Consider the following 27,290-nt stretch of genomic DNA (forward strand, 5'->3'; position numbering starts at 1 on the left):
AAGGGTGTAATATAATTCTTAAAACTCAAATATTTATTCACTTGTGTTCAATTTAAATAAAATGCTTCCATCAAATTAACTTTTAACATCTGCTAATTTGATTAAAACACGAGTGGTGTTAAATATTGTTATTCCCATTTCCCAAATTAGCTGAATGTAACTTCACAATCAGAGGGATTTCCCTTGAGAAGAACAATTGAAATTGCAGGTCTTAAAATGAGGTGAGGGAATAATACATATAATTTGTATGGAAGTCCTTTACTGGTTCACTGGAGGCAAAATGGATGATTATAGTTAATATTATAGCTGAGCTTGGAATTTTAAAAAGATCGTTTGTACAGTACACGTTATTTAACAGCATTATTTCAAGATTATAGAGATCTTCTCAGCACTGCCACAACAAACTATTTCAACGTACAAAGATACACTTTCCAATGTGAGTACCCATTCTTTAAGGGCTATATAGCATCTAAAATATCTTAGCAATAACTATTTGCCCATCTCTATATGCTCTTATATTTATTTCACATTTAGTGGAGTTTTCGGTGAAAAAACATGATACAGATAGTGTTAATGTAAATTCAATATAAAGTACCAATTGCGATAATTTCTTTCAAAATCTTCTCCCTCTGAGTACAGAGGAAAGCACAAAGTGTTGGAGGATGGCAGCAGGTCAGGCAGCATCTGTGGAGGAAATGGAACAACGACGTTTCGGGTCAGGAGCCTTATATAGATCGGATCCCAATCCAAAATGTTGGCAGAGCGGTGGTGCAGCGGCTGAATTGCTGCTTTACAGAGCCAGAGTCACAGGTTCGATCCTGACTACGGGTGCTGTCTGTACGGAGTTTGTACATTCTCCCTGCGTTGGTTTTCCCCACGTGTTCCTGTTTCCTCCCACACTCCAGGGATGTACAGGATTGCAGGTTAATTAGCTTCGGTAACGATTGTAAATTGTCCCTAGTGTGTGGGATAGTCACTGGTCGGCGCAAACTCGTTGGCCTTTTTCTGCGTTGTATCTCTAAACTAAACTCAACAAACTGTCGCCTGTCCATTCCCTCCACAGATGTTGCCTGGCACACTTAGTTCCTCCAGCACTTTGTATTTTGCCTAAGATTCCAGCATCTGCAGTTCCTTGTGTCTCCGCCTAAATATTGCCAGAATAAGTATTAGAAGTGGGTAGTTATGCAATGTAATTTGTTTGACACTAATCTGGTCAGAAACTCTGAAAACAAAACATAGTAAACTTCGTAAGGATTGGAATTTAGAATATTTAGAATGCTGTATCAAATCACTTCCCTGACAAAAGACTGATAGCATGAAATAACGTTGTATTAACTGACTACTTGAGCAATATGTAGAATTTCTGTGCCAAATCTAAAAACATAAAACATCATCCTTGATCTCATGACATCCTAAATTATTGCACTGGTAACAAATGTAACAATCATTTGAGTAGAAACACAGAACATTTCATGAAAGGATTCATCAACAAATTTGAGAATTGTTGATTCTTGATCCAGATTTCTAATTTGACTCATTGATGAGCAAAGGTATGGTCTGAAATGTTATTTAATCATAAAGAAATGTAGGTTAAAAATGTTCACATGGACTTCTCATTTGCATGCAACATGAGCAAACACGTAATAAAGACATTGCCAAATTATTCACAGCTTGGATATTGTCTGTTCAGGCAGCCTTTCTCACAACAAATCCATCTGTGTATTGGCATCCTTGTAGATTTTCTTAAGTCACTTTAAGTTTCTTTTGATGACGGAGAAATGCCTTCATGGGGAGTTCTTTGTGTTTTGTGGATGATTTGGTGAACTTCTGCACCAAACTTGCTTTTTGCACAGTCTTCGTATTCAAGCCTCACAAACACCCTTTGCAGAGTGCTACTTGTTCCTTACGGAAGTCTCTGCAGGGACAGAACCGCCTATATTTCGGATGGTGACCTGCGCAGCTGAACAGCAGGACCTGCTTCTGAAGGTAACAGTCTTGAGCTATTTCCTCAAAGGCGGGATAGAGATGGTTCGCTTCAGATTCAATGCTGTCGCAGACGAACTGAAATCTATAAAGTACAAGTTTTATTTATAATGACGGTCATCGCTATTCATTTCAAAAATGATTTCACCTTAAAAGAAGCTTGTTTTAATTTAAAGTGAGTGTTGCTGCCTTACAGCACCAGAGACCCGGGTTCGATCCTGACTATGAGTGCTGTCTCTACGGAGTTTGTATGTTCTCCCGATGTACGCACGGGTTTTGGTGAAAGGTCTTTAACCTGAAACATTATCTCTGTTTTATTCTCCACAGGTGCCAACTGATCTACTGAGTGTAAGCAATTTATGCTTTTTATGCAATTTATGCTTGTCTTCAAGCTAGAAATAATATAAATCTAAACATCTCTCTTTCTTGAATTTGATGAGACCATATAGGGCAAGATTAGCAAGTTTGCTGATGATACAAAGGTTTGTGGTTTTGCAGATAGTGAAGATGGTTGTGAACGATTGCAGCAGGATCTGGATCGATCTGGATCTGGGCAGAGGAATGGTTGATGGAATTTAATACAAAGAAGTGTGAGGTGTTACATTTTGGGGTGTCGAACAAGGGCAGGACCTACACAGTACATGGCAGACCTCTGGGTAGTGTTGTAGAGCAGTGGGATCTAGGAGTACAGGTGTATGGTTCCTTGAAAGCCGAGTCTCAGGTAGATAAGGTGGTCAAAAAGGCTTTTGGCACTTTGGCCTTCATCAGTCAGAGTATTGAGTATAGAAGTTGGGAGGCCATGTTGCAGTTGTATAAGACGTTGGTGAGACTGCATTTAGAGTATTGTGTTCAATTCTGGGCACCATGGTATAGGAAAGATATTTTCAATTTGAAAGGGTTCAGAAAACATTTACGAGGATGTTGCCAGGACTAGAGGGTGTGAGCTCCAGGGAGGGGTTGAGCAGGTTGGGTCTCTATTCCATGGAGCGCAGGAGGGTGGGGGGAGATCTTGTAGAGGTATACAAAATCATGAGTGGAATAGATCGGGTTGATGCACAGTCTTTTGCCCAGAGTAGGGGAATCGAGGACCAGAGGACATAGGTTTAAGGTGAAGGGGAAAAGATTTAATAGGAAACCGAGGGGTAAATTTTTCAAACAAAGGGTGGTGGGTGTATGGAACAAGTTGCCAGAGGAGGCAGTGACTATGCCATTGTTTAAGAAACAGTTAGACAGGTACATGGATATGAAAGGTTTGGAGGGATACGGACTAAGCGCAGGTAAGCAAGACTAGTGTAGCTGGGACATTGTTTGCCAGTGTGGGCGAGTTGGGCCAAAGGGCCTGTTTCCACACTGTATATCGCTCGAAGACTCTATGAACACAACATGTTGAATATCTTTCTAAAGAGGCATAAATCTCAATGATTCTAAGATAAAAAGACAGTGTTTCTTTTACTTTAATTTAGAGATACAGCATGAAAACAGGCCCTTCAGCCCTAGTCCACGCCAACCAGTGATCACCTGTACACAGAGTCATACAGCACGGAAACAGGCCCTTTGGTCAACATGTCCCATCTACAGTAGTCCCACTTGCCTGTACTTGGTCCATATCTCACTAAACCTATTCTATCCATGTACCTGTCCAAATGTCTCTTAAACGTATATAGTATCTACCTCAACTACCTCCTCTGGCAGCTTGTTTCACACATCCAGTTCCTTTTGTGTAAAAAGGTTACCCCTCAGATTCCTAATAAATCTTTACCCCCTTACCTTAAAAAGTTCTATCCTACATACTAGGGACAATTTACAGAAGCCAATTAACCTCAAACCTGCACATCTTCGGGATGTGGGCCGAAACTGGAGTACCCTGAGAAAACCCACGCAGTCACAGGGAAAACGTGCAAACTCTGTACCGATAGCACCTGTAGTCAGGATCAAACCCAGACCTCTGGCATTGTAAGGCAGCAACTCTAATGCTGCGCCACCGTGCGGGAAACACATGTTTGTATCTGAAGGAAATACATATTATTTACATAATGTAACTTTACCAGCCTATCTGGACAGATTTATGGATTTGAAGGGCTAAATGCAGGCAAATGGAACTAGAGCCTATATGCCAAGTTGGTCAGCCTGGATAAGATGGGCTGAAGGGCCTGTTTCTGTGCTCTATGACTCTATTTGTAGAATGGCAGTCTGTTAGAATAGTCCCTAAGATAATATCTATCAAGAAATTCTGCCTTGTACTCTGACTAATTATCCATAAAATGATGTTGCACATTGAAATTTGCTAAATGACACGTAATTAACATTGACAATTTTACTCTATATGTTAATTTATAAATCTATTTGTATATGCATCCAAAAGTCTAAATTTATATTTATCGACATTCAGATTCTTTTGGATGTATTTTTATGCTAAGATGCATCTATGTTCTGTCTCTATGTTTCTATGTTCCATGTGCAGGCAGATAAGAGATGGTCGGCATCATGTTCGGCATGGACATTGTGGGCCGAAGGGTCAGTTCCCATAAAGTACTGTGGTATATTCTATGTTCTTCATACTACTCACATTCCGAGGGCTGGTCAGTGCACCAAGCATCTGGTAATTATACCACCAATCTAAATTGTGCCACAAATCCATTCAGTTACACACCATTCTCTCATCTTCCTTGGCCTTGGCAGTGTCTCCAATGCGGTTTGGAGTCTGGTCTCATAGACTTAATTCTCCAGACACCGGACCTAATTTATTACTTAATAATTGTCAGGAAATGGTTCGCCTTTACTTTATTACTAGAATTTTTATTCCCCCACAATGCCCTAAGCAACCTTTTATTATTTGCAACAATGAGCAAATTCCACATTTCCCAAGTTCATTGGCTTGTATTCTAATATAGCCATGGCATGAACATCTATATATTTTTAAATCAATATGCAGCCATGTTATATAACCATATAACCATATAACAATTACAGCACGGAAACAGGCCATCTCGGCCCGTGCCGAACACTTATTCTCCCCTAGTCCCATCTACCTGCACTCAGACCATAACCCTCCATTCCTTTTCCATCCATATACCGATCCAAATTATTTTTAACTGATAAAATCGCACCTGCCTCCACCACTTCCACTGGAAGCTCATTCCACACAGCTACCGCTCTCTGAGTAAAGAAGTTCCCCCTCATGTTACCTCTAAACTTCTGTCCCTTAATTCTCAAATCATGTCCTCTTGTTTGAATCTTCCCTACTCTCAATGGAAAAAGCTTACCCATGTCAACTCTGTTTATCTCTCTCATCATTTTAAAGACCTCTATCAAGTGCCCCCTTAACCTTCTGTGCTTCAAAGAATAAAGACCTAACGTTCAACCTTTCTCTGTAACTTAGTTGCTGAAACCCAGGCAACATTCTAGTAAATCTCCTCTGTACTCTCTCTATTTTATTGACATCTTTCCTATAATTTGGCGACCAAAATTGTACACCATACTCCAGAATTGGCCTCACCAATGCCTTGTACAATTTTAACATTACATCCCAACCTATACTCAATGCTCTGATTTATAAAGTCCAGCACACCAAAAGCTTTCTTTACCACCCTATCTACATGAGATTCCACCTTCAGGGAACTATGCACAGTTATTCTTAGATCCCTCTGTTCAACTGCATTCCTCAATTCGCTACCATTTACCATGTATGTCCTATTTTGATTTGTCCTGCCAAGATGTAGCACCTCACACTTATCAGCATTAAACTCCATCTGCCATCTTTCAGCCCACTCTTCCAAAAGGCCTAAATCTCTCTGTAGACTTTGAAAATCTGCTTCATTATCCACAACACCACCTATCTTCCCCAACTTGGTGCAGTATAGCTGGCACACATTGCTAACAGCAAGGGGAAGTTTCTTCCATGCGACCATTCCTTTTGTTGACAACAACACCTTTTTTCAACAGGAATAATTGAAAAATCATCTATTGCTGGAACCTGGCATATTCATGGAGACACAAGGAACTGGAGATACTGGAATCTCGAGCAAAACACAAAATGCTGGAGTAACTCAGTGGGTCAGGCAGCATCTATGGAGGGAATGTTACTCCAGCACTTGGTGTTTTGCTTTCTTTTGTTTAAGTTTTAAAACTAAACTAATTGTTCACACTCTCTAACTGCTTCCATTCACTCCTTGATCAGATAGTCTTATTTAAAGCTCATGTCCTTGGTTACTAGTGTTTTATCCTATCAGACACAGCTTCTCGCCTTCCTTATTCTCTCTGAGGCTATATAAGCTATATTGTCTGAAGATGGGTCCCGACACAAAACGTCTTAAGGCCATAAGGGATAGATGTAGAATTAGGCCATTTGGCTCATCAAGTTTATTCCGCCATTCAATCTATCTCTCCCTCCTTAACCCCATTCTCCTGCCTTCTCCCCATAATCTCTGACACTTCCTCTGTCCATTCCCTCCATGGATGCTGCCTGACCCGCTGAATTACTTGTGTGTTTTGCTCAAGATTCCAGCATCTGCAGTCCTGGAGTGTCCAAGCTTTTTTTTGTCTCCTTCCTAGTGCTGTCAAAGGGTTTTTTAATGGACCTTGTCGACACTTAGGCGATTTTGTGGGTGACTGCCGGCGACTGTCATAGTTGTAGCAGGTCGCCGAAAAACTGGTGACTGAACCCCCCTGTGACAATGTCTACGACAATAACTACAACAACCTACCACCTAGTCGACGGCAAGCTAAGGCAAGGTACTGACAACCCATTAGGACGTCTACCTACGACCACACCTACGACAACCTATGACCACACAGGCGACAACCTATGAGCCTATCAGCGACAGCTGAAAACAACTGAAGACAATTCAGTTGCCGGTACCTGTCACCGGCTGAGGTAGGTTGACGTAGGTAGTCGCCAATGGAATTCACCGGTCAGCACCAGCGACAACCTACGTCATCCTGGCGACAACCTACGACAGCTCCTATGTCAGGAGAAGACAAGTTACGACAAGGCCATGGCTGCCAACTGTCGCCAAAAGCTTTTGAACATTTCAAAATCCAGCGACAACCAGAAAAATGCTACGGCCCTTTGGGCAAAGTGAGGAGGCTACTCATGACCATACGGGCGACACCCTGGCGACCGTGTGGCGACAGCTTAGTCGCTGGCAGTCGCCTAAAAAATCGCCTAAGTGGGACAGGCCCTTAACTCTGCTTCATTTCTCCCAGTAGTGTTAACCTGCTGAGTGTTTGCAACATTTTCTGTTTTTATTTAGTCTTCAAGTATATGCATTTTATTATGATTTTCAAATTCTAATTCTTCCTGCTTATTGCGGTGATTTTAAATTAGATAAACAAATAGGCGCAGTGGTTAAGTCCAGCTTCTTTCACCTAAGGAAGCTGGCAAAGGTGAAGCCCATTCTCGAGCGGCAGCATTTTGAAACAGTAATCCATGCCTTTATTACATCTCGGCTGGATTACTGTAACGCGCTCTACTCCGGAGTCTCACGAGCTTCGTTGGCTCGTCTCCAGTTGGTCCAAAATGCTGCCGCTCACCTTTTAACCGGAACTCGAAAGAGGGAGCACATTACGCCAATTTTGGCCTCCCTTCACTGGCTCCCAGTGCACTTTTGAGTTAATTTTAAAATTATTTTATTTGTTTTTAAATCATTCAATGGCCTCGCCCCGCCTTACCTCTCTGAGCTGCTCCACCTATATGCTCCTGCCCGGTGCCTCAGGTCAGCGGATCAGCTGCTCCTTGAGGTACCAAGGTCTAAGCGGAAGCTCAGAGGGGATAGAGCCTTTTCTGTTGCTGCCCCGGCACTCTGGAACACCCTGCCGCTGCAGATCAGACAGGCCCCTTCACTGTCCATCTTTAAATCCTCCCTAAAAACTCACTTTTATTCACTGGCTTTCGACACTGGCTGAGACTTTGTTCCTGTTTTAGTGCTTTTAATGTCTTTTAATTTTTACTGTTTTTATAGTCCTGTCGTCTTAATGGTTTTAGTAGTTTGTAATAACTTTTTGTTGACTTCCCATGTACAGCACTTTGTGGTAACTGATGTTGTCTAAAAGCGCTTTATAAATAAAGTTATTATTATATTTATTATTATTATTATATGTCATAACAGTAACCTGATCACCAAAAATATCACCATGACAGAAATTAAATAAATCAGCCCAAATTGGGAATCCAATTTCAGTCCTTTAGGCCTTTGATCATTGTAACCAAAACCTAATGATACAAATATAGTGTTTATATTTGTCTATACACTGTGGACAGTTTGATTTTAATCATGTTCAAGAAGGAACTGCAGATGCTGGAAAATCGAAGGTAGACAAAAATGCTGGAGAAACTCAGCGGGTGAGGCAGCATCTATGGACCAAAGGAAATAGGCAACGTTTCGGGCCGAAACTCTTCTTCAGACCCCTTTTCATCGACTGTACAGCACACAACAAAAAAACTTTTCAGGTGACAATAATAAACTAAACTGAACCATCAAACAACCTGTGGGTACTTTTGATTTGCATCTATTTTCTTTTAAATCCAAGAACTAATTACCGAAAGGCTTTAAGTTAAATTTTTGGCTGCATGCTTCTAAATAGAAATATATAAAGCGCCAAACTTTGTGAATGAATGAAGTATCTTACCGCTCAAAGACGAGTTTGTTGTTGATAAACTGGAAGAATGTTGGCTCACAAATGAGTCCGTGTTCCTGACAGGCGTTAGTGCAAGACTGTGCCGTGGTCGATACGTGGAGATGCATTGAGCTCATAGGAGGCCACCTGAGCAGTTTGTTGGCATTTGGAGACCAAGGAAGCCCAGTGACATTTTGAGGAACGACGAGTCGACTTGTATTATTAGCAGAGGATGAAATATGCCTTGAATAATTCTGAGGCCACGTCAGGAACACTGTCTCACAGAGATCCTGTTACACAAATAAAATAAACAAAATTATCTTTTACAATTGGGTGCTGTTCATTCATTAGGCTTTATAATGTAATTGATTTATCTTGACTATTGTGCAGCACAGCGACACCGTGGTAGAGTGGCTACCTGACACCTCTAAAGCCCTGGGTTCAATCCTGACCTCAGGAGCTGTGTGTGTACTTTCTAAATACTTCCTCTAACTGCGTGGGTTTTCGCCGGGTGCTCTGGTTTCCTCCCACATTCCAAAGATGTTAAGGTTCGTAGGCTAATTGGCTTGGTCAAGTTGTAAATTGTCCCCAGTATGTGTCGGATAGCGTTAGTGTGCGTGGATTGCTGGTTGGCGGGGACTCGGTTGACCAATGGGCCTGTTTCTGCACTGTATCTCTAAACTAAACTAAAATAAAGTAAACAACTGGGCGATACAGTGGCACAGCGGTAGAAAGGCTGCCTTACAGCGCCAGAGGCCTGGGTTCAGTCCTGCCCTCAGGTGCTGTTTGTGTGGAGTTTGCATGTACACCCTGTGGCCACGCAGGTATTCTCCGGGTGCTCCGGATTCCTCCCACATTCCAAAGGTGCAGGTTTGTAGATTAACCAGCTTCTATAATTTGTTCCTGTAGGATAGAACTAGTATAAGGGTGATCGTTGATTGGTGTGGACTCAGGTGGCTGAAGGACCTATTCCCATGCTGTATCTCTAAACTAAACTAAACTAAATTTTATTATATTAGACTTAAATTTTCTTGTTGGAGAATGGAAAGCTTGAGGAAGAATATACAAGTTGTGAAGGATCTTTAACATATCTTCAACTTTAGTTATCCAGTTACATAAATCAAGATATGGATGAATAACAAGTTCATAAAGTAACACAAATTATACCCCAGTTGATGTTCTGGAGCAGAATTAATTTTACATTTAAATCTGGTGCATTAATGAAGTTGACAATGCTATGATAGTAACCTACTATTAAGCTGCTATTAAGAGTCATTTTTAAAATAAGAAATCTTCCTTCATCTTTCAAAAAATATCTGAAATATGCTGAATGTTCTGAACATCCGTTATATATGCAGCAGATGTTTTTTTTACAGTACAATAATTATTTTTCTTTTATACAGAGCCACTTTTCATGCCGAGATTTTTCTGGCCAAATCAATTAAATTACTTTATGAATAAATAAGGAAAGAAAGACCTTTTCCCAAGTAAGTAAAGAGTAAAATTACTTTGCACCTTTTACTCCTACACAATCCACAAATCTTCATTCACAAATGTATTACACAGTGATAATGACTCATTGAAACTGCCTGGCTGACAAGGGATATTTATAATGGTCATTTCAACAAAAATATTATAAAATAGAATCATACAACAACATAAATATTGTGGTGCCTCAATAACAGGTTCTTGTCATTTTAAGCTTCTTTCAGTTGTATAAAATATACGCACAAAATCTGGCATTTAACTCGTATGGTGGCCTCTGTTACTCTAACCTTCCAATGGTTTATACTCATTCATCCTTTACACCTCCATCTCAAATTGGACATCTATTTTTCAATGCTCCAAGTGTATTTTATCCTTTCAACATCAACTTTATCCCATCTGCCGTTAACTCTGTACTCCCATATTTCTCACACAGAGAAGGGAGCCATTTGGCCCATTATGTCTATGCTGATCCACAGAGCAATCCTATGAATGGCATTCCTTCACTTTTTTCCTTGTAACTTTCCCCGATTCTCCTCTCGGCCACAAGACAGTTCCCTCTTATTGTCCAATCTAATAAATGTGGCTTCTCCTGTCATAGATGGACCCCTCATTCATGTCTCCTCTGTGTCCCACAGGTTTGCTCTCGCTCTCCCACACCCCGGCCAGAACAAAGATAGAGCTTCCCTGGTCCTTACCTTTCACCCCACCAGCCTCTGCATTAATGATGAAGTTGACAATGCTATGATAGTAACCTACTAAGCTGCTATTAAGAGTCATTTTTAAAATAAGAAATCTCCATCTTTCAAAAAATATCTGAAATATGCTGAATTTTCTGAACATCCGTTATATATGCAGCAAATGGTTTTTTTACAGTACAATAATTATTTTTCTTTTATACAGAGCCACTTTTCATGTCGAGATTTTTCTGGCCAAATCAATTAAATTACCTTATGAATAAATAAGGAAAGAAAGACCTTTTCCCAAGTAAGTAAAGAGTAAAATTACTTTGCACCTTTTACTCCTACACAATCCACAAATCTTCATTCACAAATGTATTACACTGTGATAATGAGTCATTGAAACTGCCTGTCCGACAAGGGATATTTATAATGGTCATTTCAACAAAAATATTATAAAATAGAATCATACAACAACATAAATATTGTGGTGCCTCAATAACAGGTTCTTGTCATTTTAAGCTTCTTTCAGTTGTATAAAATATAGGCACAAAATCTGGCATTTAACTCGTATGGTGGCCTCTGTTACTCTAACCTTCCAATGGTTTATACTCATTCATCCTTTACACCTCCATCTCAAATTGGACATCTATTTTTCAATGCTCCAAGTGTATTTTATCCTTTCAACATCAACTTTATCCCATCTGCCGTTAACTCTGTACTCCCATATTTCTCACACAGAAAAGGAAGCCATTTGGTCTATGCTATGCTGATCCTCAGAGCAATCCTATGAATGGCATTCCTTCACTTTTTTCCTTGTAACTTTCCCCGATTCTCCTCTCGGCCACAAGACAGTTCCCTCTTATTGTCCAATCTACTAAATGTGGCTTCTCCTGTGCTGTCATAGATGGACCCCTCATTCATGTCTCCTCTGTGTCCCACGGGTTTGCTCTCGTTCTCCCACACCCCGGCCAGAACAAAGATAGAGCTCCCCTGGTCCTTACCTTTCACCCCACCAGCCTCTGCATCCAACACACCATCCTTTAAAGCTCCCCTTAAACGCTGCCTGGTACATGGCGATTTTAAACAATTTTCTTATATATCTCCTGTTGAGATTCAGTGCAAAGGCTTGTTTGCACAGCACAACAGCTGGGGACCCTTTGCTACTTTAATGTAAATTGTTCTTGCCGTTAATTGTGTTTATAATTCTTATTAGTTTCAAGCAGCAAATAGCCTCGCAACATTTAATTTGCCTGGATATTTATATTTCTCCACAAAGGTTTTTTAACTACTGTAAGTACATTGAATTTTTGGAAAACAAGTAACAGCAAATGTGGAATCTGAAGAAAAAACAGAAATCACTAATAATACTCAGCAGTGAGAGAACGATTCAACACCAATGATGCCCGATTCCCGGAGTAGTTCCATTAATTTCTGTTTTGTTGAATCCTTTCTAGGGCAGAACATGCGGCCATTTTGGATGATAGTGTGGGCAGCGTGGCAGGTACGTTTGCAGATGACACTAAAATTGGTTGTGGAGTGGCTTTGAAGAAGAATAATTAAGATTACAAAGGGGTCTTGCTCAATTGGGTAAGTAGGCAGAGGGGAGGCAGATGGGATTTAATTCAGGTAAATGTAAGACATTAGAAAGATAGATCAGCCATGAATGGATGGCGGAGTTGACTTGATGACCCGATTGGCCTAATTCTGTGCCTACAACTTATGGACTTTTCTTGTTAAATGGGTTAGTGGGCTGAGTTATGGCAGATGGAGTTTAATTCAGATAAATGCAAGATGTTGCATTTTGTTATTACAAACTATGGCAGGGCTTACACAGTAGATGGTAAGGTATTGGGGAGTGTTGAAGAACAAAGGGACCTAGAAGTGAGTCCACATGAGTAGACCGGATGCTGAAGAAGATGTTTGGTACACTTGCCTTTATCGGTCTGGTTACTAAGTAGAGGAATTGGGACATCATGATACAGCTGTACAAGACATTGGTAAGGCTACATTTGGAATACTGTGTACAGTTTTGCTCACTGTCATAGGAAGGATGTAATTGAACTGGAACGATGATACGAAGAGTTGCATAGATGTTATCAGGACTGAAAGGTTTGAGTCATAAACAGAGCCTGGATAGACTGGGACTTTATTCCATGGAGCGTAGGTAGATGAAGGGTTACGATACAATAAATTTTATTCATCCCCGGAGGGAATTTGGTCTGGCAAAAGTCACAGCACACTACAAAGTACACAAAAACTTGAGATTAAAAGTGGGAAAAAAAAAGGACAAGCGATTGTTGGCTGCCGTGTGCCCTGAACAAACAAACAAACAAAATGAATGCGGACTGAGAACCTGGGTTGAGGATTCTAAAATTGGAGTGCCCACTCTGCCCCACACTTGGTCCCCCTTTCTTCTCCCACCGTCCCTCATGGTGGTCACCACACGCCGGGTTCTCCATTGTTCATCACGGCTCTCCCCCCACGCTGGGTCCCCATTGCCTTTGTCTCCCCTCACACTGCACCGCCACCGATGTTCCTGCTGTCAATGCTCCGTTGCTGCTGAGGCCCTCGCTGCCAGCACCGCCGTTACATAATATAGGAGTATAACATCACGAGGGGCATAGATAATGTGAATAACTACAGTCTTTTCCCCATTGTGTAGGGAAATCCAAAATTAGGGGGCACAGATTTAAGGTGAGATGTGAAAGATTTGAATGGGCATTGATGGGGCAATTTTGAGGGGATCATATATGGAATAAGCTGTCAGAGGAAGTTGTAGAGGTAGGTATGTTGACCCCACTGACCTGCAACGGGCCCATATCCTTCCAGAATATTTTTGTCCATGATCCTGTCTAATTGTCTTTTAAATGACATTTGGGCAGGTACTGGGAGAATAATGCCTTGGAGGGATATGGGGCCAGGAGCAGGCCAGTGCAACTAACTTAGTTAGCCAACTTGGTTGGCACGGACGAGTTGGGCCAAACTGCTTGCTTCCATCGTCTATAGCTTTAGACATTACTTTAGACTTTAGAGAAGATAGACAGTGTGGAGAGAGGCTCTTCAGCCCACAGAGTCGGCGCCGACCAACGGTCACCCCGTACACTCACACTTTCTGCCACACTAGGGACAATTTACAATTTTTTTACCATAGCTAATTAACCCACAAATCTGCATGCCTTTGGCATGTGGGAGGAAACTGGAGCACCTGGAGAAAGCCCACGTGGTCAGGGGGAGATCGTACAAACTCCATACAGACAGCATCCGTAGTCTGGATCAAACCCGGGTCTCTGGAGCTGTAAGGCAGCAGCTCTACTACGGCGCCACCATGCCATCCTATGACTATTTGGGATAATCAGTAAAAAACTGACAATCTCCCCAATGTATTGTACGTTCAGCATCTGAAAAAAACATTACCCAGATTGGTTTACACTAAAAGGTGTTCAATACTTAACGGGGAAGCAAAGAACTGCAGATGCTGTTTTATACCAAAGATAGACACAAAGTGCTTCTGTAACCCAGCGGGTCAGGCAGCATCTCTGGAGATAAAGGGTAGGTGATGTTTCGAGTTGGGATCTTTCTTTTCCAGCTCTCTCCCCCCACAATCAGTCTGAAGAAGGGACCCAATCCTATGCGTCTATTCCCTCCACAGATGCTGTTTGATCCACTGAGTTCCTCCAGTACTTTGTGAATTGAAGGCTGGTCACTGTATTTTGGTTTAGGTGGAAACCTATTGATTCAGATTCAGATTCAGATTCAGATTCAATTTTAATTGTCATTGTCAGTGTACAGTACAGAGACAACGAAATGCATTTAGCATCTCCCTTGAAGAGCGACATAGCAAACGATTTGAATAAATAATAATAAGTGTCCGGGGGGGGGGGGGGGGGGTGGGGGTTGATTGGCAGTCACCGAGGTACGTTGTTGAGTAGAGTGACAGCCGCCGGAAAGAAGCTGTTCCTCGACCTGCTGGTTCGGCAACGGAGAGACCTGTAGCGCCTCCCGAATGGTAGGAGGGTAAACAGTCCATGGTTGGGGTGAGAGCAGTCCTTGGCGATGCTGAGCGCCCTCCGCAGACAGCGCTTGCTTTGGACAGACTCAATGGAGGGGAGCGTGGAACCGGTGATGCGTTGGGCAATTTTCACCACCCTCTGCAATGCCTTCCGGTCGGAGACAGAGCAGTTCCCATACCATACTGTGATGCAGTTGGTAAGGATGCTCTCGATGGTGCAGCAGTAGAAGTTCACCAGTATCTGAGGAGACAGATGGACCTTCTTCAGTCTCCTCAGGAAGAAGAGACGCTGATGAGCCTTCTTGATCAGAGTAGAGGTATTGTGGGTCCAAGAGAGGTCATCGGAGATGTTGACTCCCAGGAACCTGAAGCTAGAAACACGTTCCACCTCCGTCCCGTTAATGTGGATGGGGGTGTGCGTGCCGCCTCTGGACTTCCTGAACGATTGAATCCATTCTTTAATTCTACCTCCTCCCTTGACTCCATCCAGGGGCCCCGACAGTCCTTTCAGCTGAGGTTGATGTTTACTTGCACCCAAAGGTTATGCTCCTCTATAATCTTTGCTTGCACCTCCTCCAACCTCATCTATTGTATCCGATGTTCCTGGTGTGGGCTACAATATATCGGTGAGACCAAGCGTCGAATTGCCGATCATTTCGCTGAACACTTCCACTCAGTCCGCCTTGGCCTATGCGATCTCCCCGTTGCCCTCCCCATTCGCATCCTGACCTTTCCGCCCGGGACCTCCACTGCACACATTGGAGGAACAGCACCTCATATTTTGCTTGAGCAGCTTACAACCCAGCGGTATGAACATTGATCTCCAATTTTTCTCTAATTTCAAGTAATTCTTGCATTCCCTCCACTCCCCTCACCCCCCCCCCCCCCCACCCCAACCCCACCCCCATCCTAGTCATCCTACCAATTCAATTTGTACTTTATCACACCTTCCCCAGCCAGCAATGTGCCATTATGGGCTCTACCCTTCCTGAAGTCATCTGCTGCTGGCCCTCATTTGTTCTGGCCTTTTCTTGCCTCCAGTTTATTTCCATTCCCCCCACCCTTCCCCACCTCTACTTTCAGTCTGAAGAAGGGTCCCGACCCGAAATGCCACCTATTATTTTCCTCCAGAGATGCTGCTTGGCCCGCTGAGTTACTCCAGCATTTTGTGCCTATCTTCTTTTATTAATGTTATTTGCCAAATCCAAAGCAAGGTGGTGCTGTACTCCAAGAAAAAAAACTCTTCTCAGTGAAACTGCTGTCTGCTGAATTTTTAGCTGGAGGCATTCTAATGCATCTTCCATTTTTTTGAACTGAACAAAGGATCTATGCTGAATCCAATGAAGACATTCAGAATTGAGACTGCAAAATTGATTTTACCCTGCATTAAGTAGAACCTTGTTTGAAGAGATCTTTTGGACTACATATATCCATTTTGTGCAAACCATACTTCACTGTAAGTTTAAATTAAGGACAAAGGTACACTTCCAGCAGGCAGCTCCATTCATCCAGTTCCCCGCTAAGGACCAATTTATCTTTGAAGAATGCCAGTCCATTTTATTTATCTTACTTCATTCAACAGTGTGACAAGCAAACAAAACTTCAAGGACAAGTAACTTTGGGGAGAGTACTGTATTTTGCATTCAGGGTCATTCTCCTGTTTAAGGAAAGCAACACACCTGCAAAATGTGAAATAAATGACTTTGCAAAGGAAATGATGTTGCTTTGGGAGACGAAAGGAACTGCAGATGCTGGCAGCTCGAGTAAAATACAAAGTGTCGGAGGATCTCAGTGGGACATCAACATGGCGCAGTGGTAGAATTGCTGACTTTGGAGAGGTGAGCGCCTGGATCGTTCAGCGTGCCAACATTCCCCTACTCGCCCGGCCACTTTGATGCCCTGGGGTCACCTCCCGCAACTGACCTTGAGGGTAGGGGAGATAGGACATGATTGCACTGAAGAGACTGGACAGGAAATTCATCAGGATGTTTCTGGGGAGTTAGGTATGGGGAGAGATTAGGCATGTCGGGCTTGTTTTCCCTGGAGTGAAGGAACCTGATAGGTTACCTGGTAGAGGTGTATTAAATTATAAGATGCATAGGTGGGATAGATGGTCGGAATCTATAGGTTGAGGGGGAAATTTATTAACACATAGGTATCTGAAATTTGCTGCCAGCGGAAGGGGGGATCAAATGTAATCACTACTTTATATTTAAGAGACATTTAGATTGGCACTTAGAGCCATAGAGTCATACAGCATGGAATCAGGCCCTTTAGCTCACACTTACCCACACTGACCAACATGTCCCATCTACACTGGTCCCACCTGCCTGTGTTTAACCCATATCCCTCTAAACCTATCCTATCCATGTACCAGTCTAAATCTATATAACTAAAAGTCTAATCTTGACCACTTCCTGTCTGCGCTGTATATAGATTTTATTTAAAATGTTACCATATATCACTATGATATTTGGCCATCTTACTCACGGTCCTCCTCCGCTGAGGCAGCCCCGAAGATTTTTCCGATCGATGAAAAATAAAAAAGTTATGAGTGTTTAAAAAATCTCAAGATCAGCTGATTGGTCCTCTCGCCTGTCAATCACCACAATGAAGGCCCCTGCCGGGGAGGAGGGGGGGGGGAGAACAGCACTATAAAACCTTGAATGCCTGGATGTGAGTCAGTCACTGAAAGATGACAAGGGAGAGTCCACAACTGTGATTCTAAGCTGTGAATCAAAGCTGTGAATTGTGAGTCTACAATGTACTTGCAATAAATTATTTGTTAGCCCTTAATGATAATGCAATGAGTTGTATGGCAATTTGGTGGCCTGCACTCTGCATGAAATGCGATGAAATTGAATTTGGTGGCCTGCACTCTGTTTGAAATGCTATGAAATTGAATTTGACGGCCTGCACTCTGCTTGAAATGGAAATTCAAGGAATAGCCATGAGTGAACTGGCAGCCCACCAGCCCTGAGTATCTAAGCTGCCAGCCCACCAGCCCTGAGTGACTGACCTGCCAGCCCACCAGCCCTGAGTGAATGAGCTGCCAGCCCACCAACCCTGAGTGACTGATCTGCCAGCCCACCAGCCCTGAGTATCTAAGCTGCCAGCCCACCAGCCCTGATTGACTGAGCTGTCAGCCCACCAGGCCTGAGTGACTGGGTTGACAGCCCAAGAATCTATCCGTTAGATTCCTATTAAATCTTAAATCACCTTAAACCTATGTCCTCTAGTTCTTGATTTCCCTACGCTGCCAAGACTAGAGTTCCTAGCCTGCTCAACCTCTCCATATGGCTCAAACCCTCGAGTCCTGGCAACATCCTCGTAAAATTTCTCAGCACTCTTTCCAATTTGACAACATCTTTCCTATAACATAACTAGAAAATTAAACTAGATTGGCAGTGGGGTGGGATCTCATACAGGACAGTGGCAGGTAAGAGGTTAGATGTTGGAATGGAGGGTGGAGAGGGAAAGGTAAGTGGACAGAATAGGCAGGTGAAAGGCGGAGAGTGAGGAAGGAGGGTTGGTTTAAACTGTACATATTTTAATGCAAGGGGCCAGACTGGTAAGGCAGATGAGCTTAGGGCATGGATAGGTACGAGTGATTGGGAAGTTGTAGCCATTACTGAAACCTGGTTAAGGCAGGTGCAGGACGGCAGCTCAATGTTATAGGGCACAGGAACTTCAGGAGAGAAAGGGATGAGGGAAAATGAGGAGGGGGTGTTGCATTGTTGGTAAGGAGGATGTCACAGCAATGGTCATAGGTGACTTCACGGACGTTTCGTCTCGTGAGACTATATAGGTGGAGCTGAGGAACAAGAAAGGGATGATCACCTTGTTTTGGGTGTACTACAGACCCTCGAATAGTTACTGGGAGTTAGAAGAACAAATATGCCAGGAGATTGCAGACAGCTGCAGGTCAAATAAGGTTGTTCCAGCACAGGATTTTAACTTTCCCAATATTGACAGGGAAAATCATAGTGTGAAGGGTTTAAATGGGGTGCAATTCCTCAAAGGTGTTCAGAAGGAGTTTTCTCCAGCAGTGTATAGAGGCCCTGAGAGGGCAACACTGGATCTGGTATTGGGAAATTGGGAAGGGCAAGTTAATGAAGTGTTTGTGGAGGAGCCTTTTGGGACTAGTGAGCACAATTCATTTTGGTTTAAGATACTTATGGATAGGGACAGACAGGGCTCACTTGTTAAAATGCCCAACTAGGTAAGGCCAACTTTGAAGTTGTGAGAGAAGGTCTCACTCAAGTTGACTGGCGCAGGTTATTTGAGGGGAAAGGAACATCGGCCAAGTGGGATGTTTTTAAAAGTGTGCTGAGGGAAGCTCAGGATATGTACGTCCCCGTTAGAGGGAAGGGCAAAACAGGCAGACGTTAGGAAGCTTGGCTGATGAGGGAAATTGTGGCATTGGTCAAAAACAAGAAGAATGCATGGGACAGGTATAGGCAGCTGGGATCAAGTGCATTCCTGGATGAGTTTTTGGAACTAAGGAGTAAACTGAAAAAGGAGATCAGAAGGGCAAAAAGGGGCCAGGAGATGGCTCTGGCGGGTAGCATTAATGGCAATCCCAAAAGATTTTATAGATACATAAAGGGGAAAAGGATAACTAGAGTGAGAGTGGGTCCTCTTAGGAATCAAAGTGGTCACCTCTGTGTGGAGCCACAGGAGATGGACAAGGTCCTCAATGAGTATTTCCCCTCTGTATTTACCGAGGAGAAAGACAGTTGAACGAAGGAACTTGGGGCAGTCAATGGAATTGGCTCGAGAGCAGTCAGTGTTAACATCAACGAAGTACTGAAGGTACCATCGTATACGAAGGGAGACAAATCTGCAGGGCCTGATCACATATATCCGAGGACATTGTGAAAACCAGAGAGGAAATTGAGGGAGTCCTGGTTGATATTTAAGAGTCATTTAAGAATGCATTTCGTTGTCTCTGGTTGATATGAATCTGAAGAGTCGTCCTTAAATACAGGATAGGTGCCAGAAGACTGGATGGTGGCAAATGTTGTGCCTCTTTTCAAGAAGGGCTGCAGGGAAAATGCAGGGAACTATAGACCAGTGAGCTTAACATCTGTAGTAGGAAAGTTACTAGAGAGCATTCTGAGGAATAGGTTATACAGACATTTGAACGGGTGATTAGGGATAGTCAGCATGGATTTGTACGTGGGAGGTCGTGTCTCACAAATCTGATTGATTTTTTTTGAAGATGTGACCAAAAAGGTCGATGAGGGCAGAGCTGTAGATGTTGTGCAGAAAAGTGTTCAAATTTTAGTAATGACCAATTTCAGTGAGGCATTTGACAAGGTTCTGCATGGTACGCTACTCTGAAAGGTTAGATCGCGTGGGATCCGAGGAGAGATAGCTGAATGAATAACATATTGGCTCCATGGAAGGAAGCAGAGGGTGATGGTGGAAGGATGATTCTTGGACTGGAGGGCTGTGACTAGTGGTTGCCGCAGAGTTCGGTGCTGGGCCCTTTACAGTTGATCATCTACATTAATGACTTTGATGAGAACATTCAGGGCAAGTGGGTGGTTTAGCAGATAGTGAAGATGGTTGTGAAAGCTTGCAGCGGGATCTGGATCGATTGGCCAGGTGGGCTGAGGAATGGCTGATGGAATTTAATACGGAGAAGTGTGAGGTATTGCATTGTGGGACACTTAACAAAGGCAGGAGCTACACAGTGAATGGTAGGCCTCTGGAGAGTGTTGTAGAGCAGAGGGATTTAGGAGTACAGGTGCATGGTTCCTTGAAGGTCGAGTTGCAGGTAGATAAAGTGGTCAAAAAGAGATTTTGGCACATTGGCCTTCATCTGTCAGTGTATAGAGTATAGAAGTTGGGAGGTCATGTTGCAGTTGGTGAGACCATATTTGGAATATTGTGTTTAGTTCTGGGCACCATGTTATTGGAAAGATATTGTCAAGCTTGAAAGGGTTCAGAGAAGATTTACAAGGATGTTGCCAGGACTAGAGGGTGTGAGCAATAGGGAGAGGTTGAGTAGGCTGGGTCTATATTCCTTGGAGCGCAGAAGTATGAGGGGTGATCTTACAGAGGTATACAAAATCATGAGAGATCGGGTAGATGCACTAAGTCTCTTGCCCAGAGTAGGGGAATCGAGGACCAGAGGACATAGGTTCAAGGTGAAGGGGAAAAGATTTAATAGGAATCTGAGGGGTAACTTTTTCACACAAAGGGTGGTGGGTGTGTGGAACAAGCTGCCAGGGGAGGTAGTTGAGGCTCGGACTATCCCAAGGGTTAAGAAAGAGTTGCAGGCATGGATAGGACAGGTTTAGAGGGATATGGACCAAGCGCAGGCAGGTGAGACTAGTGTAGCTGGGACATGTTGGCCGGTATGGGAAAATTGGGCCGAAAGTTGTTTCCACACTGTATCACTCTACGACTGTTACACAGGGTGCCAAAAACTAAATACAATACTCAAAATTAGATAGATGGGACATGGATAGAGAAAACACAAACTGCAGGAAGAACTCAGCAGACCAGGCAACATTTCAGGGGGGAATTAAGAGTCAATGTTTTGGGTCATGACCCTTCATCTAAACTGAAAGAATGGAGTGGAGATAGCTGGTATAACGAGGTGGCAGTGAGAGGGGGGGGGCATGGGGGACGGGAACTGATATGCAATAGGTGGATGCAGGTGAGGAGGGGTGGATAGGTGAGAGAGAGAGAGAGAGAGGGGTAGAGATCGCAATAGAGGCACGATGAAGCAACATTCTCCTCCTTGCGTAGGAAAGAACTGCAGAAGCTGCTTTAAATTGAAGATAGACACAAAATTGTGGAGTAACGTAGAGGATCAGGCAGCATCTCTGGAAAGAAGGAATGCCTGACATATTTACTTCCTTGTGTTTCCCTCATGTTCTTATGAAATACACAGAGCTGAGCATCATGCTCCTTGAGCTACAGGGAGAGGTTGGGCAGGATAGGGCTTTAATCCTTGGAGCACAGGAGGTCGAAACATAGAAACATAGAAAATAGGTGCAGGAGTAGGCCATTCGCCCCTTCGAGCCTGCACCGCCATTCAATATGATCATGGCTGATCATCCAACTCAGTATCCTGTACCTGCCTTCTCTCCATACCCCCTGATCCGTTTAGCCACAAGGGCCACATCTAACTCCATCTTAAATATAGCCAATGAACTGGCCTTAACTACCTTCTGTGGCAGAGAATTCCACAGATTCGCCACTCTCTGTGTGAAAAATTTTTTTCTCATCTTGGTCTTAGAAGACTATCCCCTTTATCCTTAAACTGTGACTCCTTGTTCTGGACTTCCCCAACATCGGGAACAATCTTCCTGCATCTAGCCTGTCCAACCCCTGAAGAATCTTGTAAGTTTCAATAAAATCCCCCCTCAATCTTCTAAATTCTAGTGAGTACAAGCCAAGTCTATCCAGTTTTTCTTCATATGAAAGTTTTGCCATCCCAGGAATCAGTCTGGTAATCCCATAGAGGTGTATAAAATCATGAGGGGACTAAGATTGGGTGAGTCTTTTACCCAGGGTTGGAAATTCAAGACCCAGAGGACATGGGTTTAAGGTGAGAGAGGAAGATTAAATAGGGACTTGAGGGGCCACTTTTTCACAGTGGTGTAGTGGTAGAGCTGCTGCCTTACAGCACCAGAGATCTGGGTTTGATCCTGACCATGGGTGCTGTCTGAATGGAATTTGTACATTCTCCCTGTGACCACATGGATTTTCTCTGGGTGCTCTGTTTCCCTCCCATACTCTAAAGACGTACAGGTTTGTAGGTTAATGGCTTTGGTAAAATTGTAAATTGTCACAAGTGCATATGATAATGCTAGTGTATGTGGTGATCATAGCTCGGCGCGGACTCCATATAACCATATAACAATTACAGCACGGAAACAGGCCATCTCAACCCTACAAGTCCGTGCCGAACAACTTTTTTTCCCTTAGGCCCACCTGCCTGCACTCATACCATAACCCTCCATTCTCTTCTCATCCATATGCCTATCCAATTTATTTTTAAATGATACCAACGAACCTGCCTCCACCACTTCCACTGGAAGCTCATTCCACACCGCTACCACTCTCTGAGTAAAGACGTTCGCCCTCATGTTACCCCTAAACGTCTGTCCCTTAATTCTGAAGTCATGTCCTCTTGTTTGAATCTTCCCTATTCTCAAAGGGAAAAGCTGGTCCACATCAACTCTGTCTATCCCTCTCATCATTTTAAAGACCTCTATGAAGTCCCCCCTTAACCTTCTGCGCTCCAGAGAATAAAGACCTAACTTATTCAACCTATCTCTGTAACTTAGTTGTTGAAACCCAGGCAACATTCTAGTAAATCTCCTCTGTACTCGCTGTCTGTGGGCCAAAGGGCCTGTTTCCGCGCTGTATCTCTAAAGTCTAATGTACTATAACACAATTTAAAAGATACTTGAACAGGTACACGGATGTGAACGGATTAGAGGGGTGTAGGCTAAATGCAGGCAGGTGGATTAGCTTAGATGGGGCATCTTGGTCGACATGGAGAGTTGGGCTGAAGGGCTTGTGTCCGTGCTGTATGACTATGTTGGGGATAAACTGCTGGGTGGCTGGTATCGTGTACGGTTGTGCAATGATAAAGGCTGAGAGATGGTGCAGTGACAGCAGCTACTAAAGAGAGGGTTGCCAACACGCAGGCACAATGAAGCGTCTGGGGAGGAAGCAGCTTGACAGCACTGGCTAGAAACGTGCTCCTCCAGCCTGCTGAGTCTTTGGGACAAAAGCGACTGCTCTTCTTTGCTGTGAGAGGTTGTGGCTTCTCATGACCCTCTCTGGAAAGAGGGAAGTTCATGGTAATGTGTTGTTGAAATGTCTGCCACTCTGTGTGTGTGTGTGTGTGTGTGTGTGCGTGTGTGTGGTGTGTGTGCATGTGCATGCATGGGTGTGCGTTGTGAGCGTTGCGAGTTTAGTTACTATGGAGACATTCCACTTACTGCACATTTGCATTAGTCAGTTACAGTTAGAAGGGTTTGAACATTAACCTTGCCAGAACAATTGAGGTCATGGATTGTTTTTTCCTGCATTGCTTGCATTTGCTGGCAGATCCTGACAGAATCATTGAATTGCTGCAGCCTCTGACCTTTCTGGCTTCTTGCAGCCACTATGGGACCCAAAGATGCAAAGTATTACAGCTGTTTCTACACCTTGTGGCCCAGAATGTTGAGGCCAGTATCGTGAATCAAAGGCCATACTCACTTGTTCACACACAGCCATTTCTCAGCAGCAACACAAAAACATACAGTTGTGCCATCATTTAGTGTTGAACACAACATGCTAGAGTAACTCAGCGGTTCAGGCAGCATCTCTGGAGGACATGGATAGGCGACGCTTCAAATCGGGACCCATTTTTAGATCCAGTTTTAAGTTACTCCAGCACTTTACACGAGTTTCCTCATGTCTAGCATTTGCAATTCCTTGTGTCTATCATTTAGTGGTCAGGTGCCCTTAAAGGACTGGATAGTTAAGCCCCTGTCACACTTAGGAGACCTAAACAGCAACCTCTGGTGGCCTTGCAAGGTTTCCATGAGGTCACCAGAGGTTTTGGTCACTCTCCCTAATGGTCAAACGTGGTTTCCACGTGGTCGAGGCTTCGTCTTGGTTGCTGCTATTTTTTCATCATGATTAAAACCGGCCTCAACTAAAAATAGGTTGCCGTTTTAAAAATCGATCATTTTTTAGACGCAGGTCTAGTCGAAGCCGGTTTTCTTCATGGTCGAGGAAGGTTTTCAACACACACGTGGGAGGTTGCAGGTCACCTGGACCTTGATTTTTTTTTTGGGTGGCGGGCAAGGTCACCAGAGGTTGCTGTTTAGATCTCCTAAGTGGGACAGGGGCTTTTAGCATCAATTTGTGAATGACTGGCTCTGTAAGAGCTGGATATTGAGTCACTAAGAACTGGTTACTATGCAATGTAATTAGTAGAATGCATTTTATTGGGATGCATCACAACATGGTTTGGGAACAGTTCCATCCACGACCGCAAGAGATCGCAGAGAATTGTTGAAGCAACCTAGACCATCATGCAAACCAACCTCCCTTCCATTGATTCCATTCACACTTCACACTGCCTTGGCAAGGTCACCAGCATAATCAAGGATGGGTCTCAGCGCAGGCACTCCCTCTTCTCCCCTCTCATATCAGGCAAGAGGTACAGAAGTGTGAAAATTCATACCCCCAAATTCAGGAACGAGTTCAATTATCAGGCAACTGAATTACCCTATCGCCAACTAGAGAGCGGTCCTGACCTACCATCCACCTCATAGGAGACCCTCGGACTATCTTCAATCAGACTTTATGTTATCTTGCACTAAATTCCTTTTATCCTGTATCAGTACACTGTGGACAGCTTGATTGTAATCATGTAGTTTCCATTGAGTGGATATCACGCAAAACATAAAGCTTTTCACTGAACCTTGGTACACGTGACAATAAACTAAACTAAAGATAAGTTGAATGATGCCTGCTAAAAGAAAATCCACATATAGGGCCTGTCCCACTTAAGCAACTTTTACAGGCGACTGCCGGCACCCGTCATAGGTTGTCAAAACTTTCAGTCGCCTGTAAAGGTTGCGTAAGTGGGACAGGCCCTTTCCTTCTAGAATTGCAATTGAATGTCATATCCCAACTGCACTGGGATGGAAAAGGCATTGGTCCTCCAAGCAGCACAGGTTTACCGTTTGTATTTATGTGTAGGAAAAATCCATCTGTGCTTTGCGTACTCCTACCTGACATGGATCTTCACACTGAATTCGGGGATAAAAAGGCTGGATAAAGTGAGCAAGTTCCCATGAGCCCAGTAATATCACACATTAGAAGACCTGGCGAATAGCTGATCAAAACCTCAGGAAATTCCTTCTTTTAGCAGAAATCCCCAAATTGCTGACTAATACATGAGGAGAAATAGCTTGCCAACAAATCTCCACAAAACCAGGGCTGGTGGCAAAGTGGAATATTTGAATCCATAACAAAATATATCTTTTCTAATTTTATTTCCAAGATATTTGATAAAGACCATTGTAGATGAAAAGCTTTAGACTATTCCGAATAATGCAACAAAAGCATCAGCATTTGGGGTGGCACAGCTGTGCAGTTAGTAGAGCTGCTGCCTCACGGCACCAGAGACCCGGGTTCGATCCTGTCCTCGGGTGTAGTCTGAGTTGAGTTTGCACGTACTTCCTGTGGGTTTTCCTCTGGGTATTCCGGTTTTCTCCCACATGCCAAAGACGGATGGGGTTGTAGGTTAGTTGGCCACCCTCATGGATGCGAAAATGGGAATAACATAGAACTATGGGTATGGGTCGGAATGGATTCGGAGGGCTGAAGGGTCCATTTCCATGTTGTATCTTTCGATCCAATTAAAAAAAGAACTCAATTCAAACGCCATTGGGCTGGGTTTTAAAACAAAGTCAATGACACTGTTGTTGGAAAATTGACGCTTGTCAAAATATAACATGAAATATGTGACCTGAAAAATGTGAATACAAATCTGTGTTGACAAACCTGGTGTTGGATATAAGCATGAACCCTCTCCAGCATCCCTTCACAAGTAAACTCATAGGGAAGATAAGGTTCCACCTAATAAGCGTAAAACAATATCACAGTTAAATGAAATTGGATTAATAATATGTATACATTTAATAATGGGCAATTAATTTACTAAATTAAATGTGCCACATCTATAAACATTCCACTGCAATGTGTAAATTAATTTGGTAAGCATAAATAAACGGCAATTAAAACATTTTCATTAAAGTCGGCTCTAGATACTTCTTGGTAATTGAAGCATATCCTGAAATGGAGAGTTTTCAATTATGGTCCTGTATGTTTGAATGAAATATAATGAACTCTTTTCACTTCACTACTTTGGGCAATGAGATTCGTCACATCAGCTCTTCCTAATGTCATCAGGCAGATAAATAATGGCTCTAGAGCCAAGCCGGAATGAATCCAACTTTTTTAAAGTTATATGTGCTGGTCTTAAATGTTCGTTAACTTTTAGCTGTCGTTACACAACTTCATTACAACAATCTGAATAGCTATGGGTGAACTAGAAGGCAAAGATTTGTAACAATATAAGTCAAGGTTTTAACAACTGTTTGCAGTTGTTCACAAACAGCTTCTAAACTCTGCACTCGCTAGAATTTAGAAGATTGAGGGGGGATCTTATAGAAACTTACAAAATTCTTAAGGGGTTGGACAGGCTAGATGCAGGAAGATTGTTCCCGATGTTGGAGAAGTCCTGAACAAGGGGTCACAGTTTAAGGATAAGGGGGAGATCTTTTAGGACCAAGATGAGAAAAACATTTCTCACACAGAGGGTGGTGAATCTCTGGAATTCTCTGCCACATAAGGTAGTTGAGGCCAGTTCATTGGCTATATTTAAGAGGGAGTTAGATGTGGCCCTTGTGGCTAAAGGGTATGGAGAGAAGGCAGGTACAGGATACTGAGTTGGATGATCAGCCATGATCATATTG

The 27,290-nt window shown here is 43.1% G+C and overlaps 1 protein-coding gene across 2 annotated transcripts in view; it reads right to left on the reverse strand.

Moving 5' to 3' along the window:
* Window positions 1–440: 440 nt before the first annotated feature.
* Window positions 441–27,290, reverse strand: part of LOC129708449 (alpha-1,6-mannosylglycoprotein 6-beta-N-acetylglucosaminyltransferase B-like) — a 656,277-nt gene continuing 629,427 nt past the window's right edge. For both annotated transcript variants that reach the window (XM_055654227.1, XM_055654226.1), the window contains exons 15-17: window positions 26,317–26,391; window positions 8,611–8,888; window positions 441–2,068 (exon numbers count right to left, since the gene is read on the reverse strand). In XM_055654227.1, the coding sequence (XP_055510202.1) occupies window positions 1,870–2,068; window positions 8,611–8,888; window positions 26,317–26,391 (552 nt within the window). In that variant the 3' untranslated portion in view covers window positions 441–1,869. The remainder of the gene's footprint in view (window positions 2,069–8,610; window positions 8,889–26,316; window positions 26,392–27,290) is intronic.

This window comes from Leucoraja erinacea, chromosome 23 (assembly GCF_028641065.1).
Source record: "Leucoraja erinacea ecotype New England chromosome 23, Leri_hhj_1, whole genome shotgun sequence".
NCBI classification, from domain to species: domain Eukaryota; kingdom Metazoa; phylum Chordata; class Chondrichthyes; order Rajiformes; family Rajidae; genus Leucoraja; species Leucoraja erinaceus.